At 42.4% G+C, this 10,368-nt stretch overlaps 1 protein-coding gene across 1 annotated transcript in view; it reads right to left on the bottom strand.

Annotated features, from left to right (window-relative positions):
- LOC139413832 (plexin-B1-like) overlaps positions 1-10,368 on the bottom strand; it is a 176,483-nt gene that overhangs the window by 2,165 nt on the left and 163,950 nt on the right. The window contains exons 30-36 of the mRNA XM_071161622.1: positions 6,074-6,177; positions 5,773-5,857; positions 5,386-5,546; positions 4,195-4,355; positions 3,742-3,889; positions 3,400-3,540; positions 19-93 (exon numbers count right to left, since the gene is read on the bottom strand). Of these exons, the coding sequence (XP_071017723.1) occupies positions 19-93; positions 3,400-3,540; positions 3,742-3,889; positions 4,195-4,355; positions 5,386-5,546; positions 5,773-5,857; positions 6,074-6,177 (875 nt within the window). The remainder of the gene's footprint in view (positions 1-18; positions 94-3,399; positions 3,541-3,741; positions 3,890-4,194; positions 4,356-5,385; positions 5,547-5,772; positions 5,858-6,073; positions 6,178-10,368) is intronic.

A 10,368-nucleotide genomic window follows, 5' to 3' on the forward strand; every position in this document is an offset into this window, starting at 1 on the left:
GAGATAATGAAAACTCACCTGGTCATAGTACTTGTTGATGTACTTGTACAACTCGTGCAGGGCAACAAGGTAATTCAACTCGCCTGAGTAATTCTGGAAAAAAACAAAAACATTTTGACTTAAAGTCACTACAAATAAATAATACGCACACACTTAAATGTGCTAATAGAGTTTCTATTAAAGCTGGTTCTATTAACAATAGGATATATTTAAAGTGTTCTAGGCATACATTGCTTTAAAGTATAGGCCCACTCTGAAAAGTCCAAAGTTTTACAGCTTGTGCTGAATGAATGATCACTAGATCAGCTATATTCACAGTAATAGGGGTGACAGTAATTTTAAAAAACATTTTAAAATGAGATACAAACTGCAATATGTAACTTTTTGGGCGACCCAACCAAATTCACATTGAAATGTGAGTTATAGATCTGTCACACTGATTGAAAGCAAGTCTAAAAAGCTGTATATCTGTTCTAAGTGTGCTATTTCTATGCTTCCCATTCTTCCATTTCATTTTTTCAAACAGCTGGTTATGGAAAATATATTTCACAGCTGTATAGATGGTACAATGAGTATTTCCACTATACTTGCTTGTTTTGTGAAATAAACTTAAATTAGGCAAACTATTGGAATATTAGCAACGAGGAAATGGCAAAGCGATTTCTGCATAGTGCATCCTTAAACAATAGGACAAAGTACCAGGGGATGAAACCAAAATTATTTTCCAATTGTGTTGTTCTGAACAGAACCATTATTTATTTTGTTACGTTCCACTGTTCCGACCTGCAAAATAAAGTTCTGAACTGGTTTAAACCCCACAAAAAGTAACAGTTTATATAGTTCCTTTGTGTTCCTTTTTAAACCTCTGAAATAGTCACAAAAAAACAACATTTATCCCGATATTAAATTACTTCAATCTTCAGTGAGGATAGAGCAGCTTGCTCCTTCACTTATTCCACATTTTGTTACAGCCTAAATTCAAAATGAATTAAATAGATTTTTTTTCACCCATCTTCACACAATAATAACCCATAATGAAAACGTGAAAACATGTTTAGACATTTTTCTAAATTTATTGAAAATGAAGTACAGAAATCTAATTTGCATAACTATTCATACCCCTTTGCTATGACACTCCAAATTGAGCTCAGGTGCATCCAATTTCCTTTGATCATCCTTGAGACGTCACTACAACATTATTGGAGTCCCCCTGTGGCCAATTCAATTGTTTGGACATGATTTAGATAGAAACACATCTGTCCATTTAAGGTCCCACAGCTGACAGTGCATGTCAGAGCAGAAACTATACCACGAAGTCCAAGGATCTGTAGATCTCAGAGATATTATTGTGATGAGGCATATATCTGAGGAAGGGTATAAAACAATTTCTAGAGTGTTGAAAGTTTCTGAGAGCATAGTGGTCTCCATCATTGGGAAATATAAAAAATATGAAACTACCCACTCTGCCGTCTGATCAAACTGAGCAACCGGGCAAGAAGGACCTTGGTCAGGGAGGTAACCAAGAACACAATGACCACTCTGACAGAACTACAGAGTTCCTTGGCTGAGCTGGGAGAACCTGCCTGAAGGACTATAGTCTCTACAGCACTTCACCAATCTGGGCTTTATGGGAGAGCGGCCAGACGGAAGACACTCCTGAGAAAAAGGCACATGGTTCTTTGCCAGGAGTTTGCAAAAAGGCACATGAAAGACTCAGATCATAAGGCACACGATTCTGTGGTCTGATGAGACAAAAATTGAACTTTCTGGCCTGAATGCAAAGAGCTATGTCTGGAGAAAACCAGGCACAGCTCATCACCCGTCTAACACCATCCCTACCGTGAAGCATGGTGGTGGCAGCATCATGCTATGAGGTTGCTTTTCAGCGGCAGGGACTGGGAGACTGGTAAGGATAGAGGAAACAATGAATGGAGCCAAATACAGGCAAATCCTTGATGAGAACCTGCTTCAGAGTGCAAAGACCTTACACTGGGGCGATGATTTACATTCCAACAGGACAATAACCAAGCATACAGCCAAAGGAATGGTGGAATGGCTTCAGAACAAGAATGTGAAAGTCCTTGAGTGGCCCAGCCAAAGCCAATTGAAAATCTGTGGAAAGACTTGAAGATTGCTGTTCACTGCCGCTCCCCATCTAATTTAAGAGCTTGAGAAAAATTGCAAGGAAGAATAGGAGAAAATCCCCCAATCCAGATGTGCAAAACTGACACAGACATACCCAAGACAACTCAAATCTGTTACAGACATACCCAAGACGACTCAAATCTGTTACAGACATACCCAAGACAACTCAAATCTGTTACAGACATACCCAAGACGACTCAAATCTGTTACAGACATACCCAAGACGACTCAAATCTGTTACAGACATACCCAAGACGACTCAAATCTGTTACAGACATACCCAAGACGACTCAAATCTGTTACAGACATACCCAAGACGACTCAAATCTGTTACAGACATACCCAAGACGACTCAAATCTGTTACAGACATACCCAAGACAACTCAAATCTGTTACAGACATACCCAAGACGACTCAAATCTGTTACAGATATACCCAAGACAACTCAAAACTGACACAGACATACCCAAGACAACTCAAATCTGTAATCGCCGCCAAAGTTGCTTCTATAAAATGTATCGAGTCAGGAGTGTAAATTCTAAAAACATGTTTTAATTTTGTCATTATGGGGTATTGTGTGTAGATTGGGGAGAAAAAAATATATATTGAATGTCATTGAACTTCCGAGAGTTGGCTTAACGTTGGACCAAGCTTGTGTGTGCAGAGTGGCATCAGAATTAAAAACGTCTTACTTTTTTGTAGTTAATTCAATGTTAAACGTGATAAATATAGTTCAACCAGCATTGAAAAAGTTAATCCATTCTTCTCTAATTAAAAATCTCAATTTCTGAATCACACTTGTAAAGTCAATAGACTTTGGAAACCTACGCTTCAGAGGGGCAGGTAGTCTACACACACTGGCAACATTTTTTATCTGTCAGGAAGAAACTCAAATATGTTTCTGAGTGACATAGTGAGTGGCTTTGCATAGGCGCTTTGTTGCGGGACTGGAAAAAAGTGCCCTTAACGTAAAAGAACGTTATTAACCAGTTCCAATGCTTTTAAAATAACGGTTCTGTTCCAGAACAGTACAGATCACTTTCGTTCCCTGAACTTGATCCAACCCCTGCAAATAACCGATTAAAAGAATAGCAAACTCAAATGTATTTTCTTTTTTTGATTCTGCAAAAAATTTCAAGTTTAAGGTAGAGCACTTTTAGTAGAGTGCAAAAACTGTGACAATGATGCGTTTGCCAAAAATCGCTTGAGTGAACAGTGTTTTACTGAATTAATAAACTGAAGTAAAAGACCAACCCTGGATAGTTCTGCTAGTGCGGAGTTCATCTCCTGGTCACTGGCAGAGATGGTCTGTCTGATGTCAGCGTAGTACCTTTCCACCATCTGCTTGTACCGGGGGATATCTCTGGCATAAAGCAGTTTGTTTATTGGTGAATCCTAGAGAGAGACAGAGACAGAACGTGAGGGTGAGAGAGATTACCAGTTATAAAGAACCACTTCCACCTCCCACAGTTTCCCGTGGCCCAGTCAACTCCTCCCCAGAGGGGTTGGGTTAAATGTGGATGACACATTTCAGTTAAATGCATTCAGTTGTACAACTGACTAGGTATCCCCATTCCTTTCCCTCCTCTCGCTCACCCTGCCCAGTTTATGCTCTGAGGTGGTGCAGGAGTCCATGAAGGTCTGGGAGATGACCGTTAGCACGGCGTCCACGTGGTCCGAGGGCTGGACGTCAAAGATAAACTGGGGGTTCTTTACAATGTTGATCCAGAACCTCAGGGGCAAACTGGACGGAGGGAATGAGGGAGGGAAAGGGACTTACATGTATGGATAAGAACTGTTATGTTCATATGTTACATATATCATCCAACCACATAACGTAAACACACATACACGTATGCAAGGACACAGACGTGGATGGTCTCAGGAGTCTGTGTGTGCGTGAGTGTGTACCTGTTGGTCTTCTAGATGTGGAAGGAATCAGGATGTGTGCGTGCATGTATCCATGTACATGCGTGTGTTTGTCTGCGTGTTTGCTTCTACACACTCGTGAGTGTGTGTGTGCTTCTGCCTAGGTGTGTATGTATGTACCTGTTGGTCTTCCAGATGTGGATGGTCTCAGGGTCGGTGATGGCGTGGTGCTGTGCCTGGTCGTCCAGCAGGTCAAAGAAGTACTTGACGGCCAGCGGAACGGGACGACTGGTGGACAGGATCACCGTGAACAGGTCGTCCACAAACTTCTGCAGAGTGCCCTGTGGAGGGAGGGAGAAGGTTAGGGGTTTTGCTCAGTTTTAAAAGTCAATGTGGGAGTGTATATGTGTAGTAATAACTCATTATAATTTGAGGGGTGATTATGTTTGTCCTGTTACACACTTGTGGAAATATGTTCCCCAACTCCCTGAGACACCCGGAGGGAGTGGGGTCATAGCCAGGGTCACCATTGTCCAGCGCCTCTGGAGAAATTGTGGTCAAGTGCCTTGCTCAGGGCACAGCTACAGATGTTTCACCTTGTCGGCTCTGGGATTCAAACCAGTGAACTATCAGTTACTGTCCCAAAGGTCTAACCTCCAGGCTACATGCCATGTGTGTGTGTGTCTACAGTATCTACCTACCGTGTGTGTGTGTCTACAGTATCTGCCTGCCGTGTGTGTGTGTGTTTACAGTATCTACCTGCCGTGTGTGTCTACAGTATCTACCTGCCAAGCGTGTGTGTGTGTCTACAGTATCTACCTGCCATGTGTCTACAGTATCTACCTGCCGTGTGTGTGTGTGTCTACAGTATCTACCTGCCGTTTGTGTGTGTCTACAGTATCTGCCTGCCGTGTGTCTACAGTATCTACCTACCGTGTGTGTGTGTGTCTACAGTATCTGCCTGCCGTGTGTGTGTGTGTTTACAGTATCTACCTGCCGTGTGTCTACAGTATCTACCTGCCGTGTGTGTGTGTGTCTACAGTATCTACCTGCCGTGTGTGTGTGTGTGTCTACAGTATCTACCTGCCGTGTGTCTACAGTATCTACCTGCCGTGTGTCTGTGTGTCTACAGTATCTACCTGCCGTTTGTGTGTGTCTACAGTATCTACCTGCCGTGTGTCTACAGTATCTACCTGCCGTGTGTCTACAGTATCTACCTACCGTGTGTGTGTGTGTCTACAGTATCTACCTGCCGTGTGTGTGTCTACAGTATCTACCTGCCGTGTGTCTACAGTATCTGCCAGGCGTGTGTGGGTGATATGTGAGTGCGCGTACATGCAATGTGTGTGTCTGTGTGGGTCCAGTATCTACCTTCATGGAGAGCAGACGTGTGAGGTAGATCTCTGGTATTGCCTTGGCCCTCTCCCTCACGCTGCCGCGGCGGTGCTTGGGTAGCTCAGGCTCTTCGCCGGCCTTGACCAGGTGCCACAGCCTCACCCCGCCCTCGTCTGCATCCTCCAGCATGGGCGTCTCTGAACGGGGGAGGAGGACAGAAGAAAGGAGAAGGGTTGAGAAAGAGAGTTAGCAAGAAAGGGCCATTTAAAATGTTACATTATTTTACATATTTCACAAAAGTTAACATTTGAGTCAACGTTTCAGCCTAGTGGCCTTTCTCAAGATGAGATGCATCCATACTTATTCTACAGAAACTGGAACAACAAGACATTTCCCAGAGAGTGGAAATAAAATGCAACTCACTTTCACCTGCCACGTAGTCGTGGTTGTCGTGATGGATGTGTTTGCTGTGGCGCGGGACCAAAGCCACTGTCGCGCCATCTGCAACCTGAAACACAACCACAACAGTGTTAGACATCTCTCATGAATATGATATAGATGCTTTGAGAATGCTTATGAAGGGTTAATGAAGTGTAATACCATTAAAGGCTTAGAAACATGAATTTGACAAAATCTTAAGACCACTACGAATGCTTAATGAATGCTTTACGGAGTGTTATAAACTCTTTATAAAGCTTTATGACTGTTTGATATGGGTGCAGACCTTGTAGTGTTGGAGTGTGTTGAGGCGTTTCCAATTGCCCTGGACAATAGACGTCAGGTCTTCATCAGACAGGATCAGATGACCTGCTACACCAGACCTCCACTCTGAAACACACACAGTATGTTAGACAGGACTATACACAGAATGAAACACACACAGTATGTAGACAGGACTATAGACAGAATGAAAACACACACACAGTATGTAGACAGGCCTATACACAGAATGTAGACAGGCCTATACACAGAATGAAAACACACACAGTATGTAGACAGGCCTATACACAGAATGTAGACAGGCCTATACACAGAATGAAAACACACACAGTATGTAGACAGGCCTATACACTGTATGTAGACAGGCCTATATACAGAATGAAAACACACACAGTATGTAGACAGGCTTATACACAGAATGAAAACACACACAGTATGTAGACAGGCCTATACACAGAATGTAGACAGGCCTATACACAGAATGAAAACACACACAGTATGTAGACAGGCCTATACACAGAATGTAGACAGGCCTATACACAGAATGAAAACACACACAGTATGTAGACAGGCCTATACACAGAATGAAAACACACACAGTATGTAGACAGGCCTATACACAGAATGAAAACACACACAGTATGTAGACAGGCCTATACACAGAATGAAACACACACAGTATGTAGACAGGCCTATACACAGAATGAAAACACACACAGTATGTAGACAGGCCTATACACAGAATGAAAACACACACAGTATGTAGACAGGCCTATACACAGAATGAAAACACACACAGTATGTAGACAGGCCTATACACAGAATGAAACACACACAGTATGTAGACAGGCCTATACACAGAATGAAAACACACAGTATGTAGACAGGCCTATACACCGAATGAAAACACAGACACAGAATGAAAAAGAACACTATTATAATACACTATACATCACTTTAGTCTCAGTCACTACCAAATAACATTCATCAGATCCAGTGAGTGAGTGAGGAGGGGAAAGGTATGCGTGAAAGTGTGTGTGTGTGTGTGTGTGTGTGAGGATCTGTATGCACATCTTCCCAGTGGTGGGACCAAGTTACTATTATTCAAGTCACAAGGTTCGAGTCTCAAGTCGAGTCCCAAGTAGAACGGGTCAAGACTGGAGTCAAACCCAAGTCTCATATTCTAACAGCAAGTCAAACCCAAGTCTCGTATTCTAACAGCAAGTCAAACCCAAGTCTCGTATTCTAACAGCAAGTCAAACCCAAGTCTCGTATTCTAACAGCAAGTCAAACCCAAGTCTCATATTCTAACAGCAAGTCAAATCCAAGTCTCGTATTCTAACAGCAAGTCAAACCCAAGTCTCATATTCTAACAGCAAGTCAAATCCAAGTCTCGTATTCTAACAGCAAGTCAAATCCAAGTCTCGTATTCTAACAGCAAGTCAAACCCAAGTCTCATATTCTAACAGCAAGTCAAACCCAAGTCTCGTATTCTAACAGCAAGTCAAACCCAAGTCTCGTATTCTAACAGCAAGTCAAACCCAAGTCTCATATTCTAACAGCAAGTCAAATCCAAGTCTCGTATTCTAACAGCAAGTCAAACCCAAGTCTCGTATTCTAACAGCAAGTCAAACCCAAGTATCGTATTCTAACAGCAAGTCAAATCCAAGTCTCGTATTCTAACATCAAGTCAAATCCAAGTCTCGTATTCTAACAGCAAGTCAAATCCAAGTCTCGTATTCTAACAGCAAGTCAAATCAAAGTCTCGTATTCTAACATCAAGTCAAACCCAAGTCTCCTATTCTAACAGCAAGTCAAATCCAAGTCTCGTATTCTAACAGCAAGTCAAACCCAAGTCTCGTATTCTAACAGCAAGTCAAACCCAAGTCTCGTATTCTAACAGCAAATCCAGTCAAGTGACAAGTTTTCAATTCTCAAGTCAAGTAAAAAACTAAATCCATACATGCAATGACTTGTTCAACTCCAAATCTTTGTCTATTTATTGAGGCTATCAGACAGCCCTTTTCATTATTTTGTCTTCTCTAATTGTAAAATATGAACCTTGTAACTGATGGCAAGGCAGGTTTATTTACAGGTCTTGATCCAATGGTGAATGCGCCATGTCATACCAAATATACACGGGAAATAGCCCAAAAGAAATATCCTTGGTATCAGGCTCATTAACCGGTCCTATCTGAACAGACACAGGTAGTGGGCAAGACTGTACAGCCTCCCCTTGTGAAACCACATGGAATCTGTCTAACAGGAGCTCAAACAGGTAGACCTGCATTATACCATTATTATTATAATATTATAAACACTTGGCCCCCAGGATCATAGGATTACGCAACTGGCAAATACAACCAATAAACAGGTTCTACAATGTAAAAGGCAATTTCCACATTGATACAGTCAGCTAAATCAGACAATTATTTTAAATGATATTTCTTTCAGCACGCATAATTTTCTCTTATTCTGACTCCAAAGAGATCTAATATGTGTACTGAGGCCCGTGCGCTCCTATTACACACAACCAAACTGACAGAGACACACGGAACTCCGACAGAACACTGGAAATATCAACAAATTAAACCATTTATTTCATTAAATAAACAGAACTTCTACCTCGTGAGTCTTGCGAACGTTCATGTGTACTATAAACATCGCGCCCACTCAGAGCAGCGTAAGAAATGGTTGGCTAAATTAAAATGTACCAACATGAAACAAACATGTCTATGTGATGCAATAAAATGTACGGGATGGAATGATGAAACGCTAGCATTTACTTTAGTATTACATGGAAAATAGATTTACCACACAGGGCTGTGCAAAGCAAAGACAACATTTCTACAAGAGAACAAACTCACGCTCCACTGGTGGGAGTTTGGAGAGCATCTTCCCACAGTAGGCTTATAATTCATTTCATAAAAAATGTCCAAATGCTAGCTTAAGTTAATTCTACATTTCAAGTAATTATTACATACAAAACCACTTTTGCCAGCAGCATACCACCCTGCATACCACTGCTGGCTTGCTTCTGAAGCTAAGCAGGGTTGGTCCTTGTCAGTTCCTGGATGGGAGACCAGATGCTGCTGGAAGTGGTGTTGGAGGGCCAGTAGGAGACACTCTTTCCTCTGGTATAAAAAATATCCCAATGCCCCAGGCCAGTGATTGGGGACACTGCCCTGTGTAGGGTGCCGTCTTTCTGATGGGACGTTAAACGGGTGTCCTGACTCTCTGCGGTCATTAAAGATCCCATGGCACTTATCATAAGAGTAGGGGTGTTTAACCCCGGTGTCCTGGCTAAATTCCCAATCTGGCCCTCAAACCATCACGGTCACCTAATAATCCCCAGTTTACAATTGGCTCATTCATCCCCCTCCTCTCCCCTGTAACTATTCCCCAGGTCATTGCTGCAAATGAGAATGTGTATTCAGTCAACTTACCTGGTAAAATAACGGATAAATAACAATTAAGGCCTATGCGAGTAATTGTTGCCCCATTGCTGGTGAGCTCGCAAAGTAAACAGTTAATATTATTGATCGCCAAACAATGTTTGGAGCTGCAAATGTATTTATGGCAATCCTCTCTCCCTACAATTTGACGTTTGCGCTTTACCCGATCCAATAGCTGTACAGCAAATCAGCAATCTGTTTGCTAGCTCACCCGACCTGTGTTGAGTGACAGTTTGCTGGTCCAATCAGAGTCCTGAATGTGCGTTTCACTAACCTATCTGTTGCAACTTGCATGTTTTTTGTGTGTGTGTTTTTTTTTACAAGGGCGTTGCTGTGGCTCCAATCTCTGGCTGTGTGTAGAGTAATCTATGTAGACTCTGTGCCACAAAATGAGTGACAAAACGTTACAAAACCTGGTCAGATAATTTCAAGTCATCAGTCTCAAGTCAAAGTCGAGTACAGGGTCTTGAGGCTTCAAGTCCAAGTCAAGTCATTTTATTTTCTATCAAGTCGAGTCATCAAATTTGAATCCACAAATTCGAGTCCAAGTCATCTGACTCGAGTCCACAACTCTGCATCTTCCTGTGTGTTCCTCACCCAGGTCCAGAGAGTCTGTGTGTGTGTGTGTATGTGTGTTCCTCACCCATGTCCAGAGAGTCTGTCTGTGTGTGTGTGTGTGTGTGTGTGTGTGTGCATGTGTGTTCCTCACCCAGGTCCAGAGAGTCTGTGTGTGTGTGTGTGTGTGTTTCTCACCCAGGTCCAGAGCGTCTGTGTGTGTGTGTGTGTGTGTTCCTCACCCAGGTCCAGAGAGTCTGTGTGTGTGTGTGTGTGTGTGTGTGTGTGT

This window comes from Oncorhynchus clarkii, chromosome 7 (genome assembly GCF_045791955.1).
Source record: "Oncorhynchus clarkii lewisi isolate Uvic-CL-2024 chromosome 7, UVic_Ocla_1.0, whole genome shotgun sequence".
NCBI lineage: Eukaryota > Metazoa > Chordata > Actinopteri > Salmoniformes > Salmonidae > Oncorhynchus > Oncorhynchus clarkii.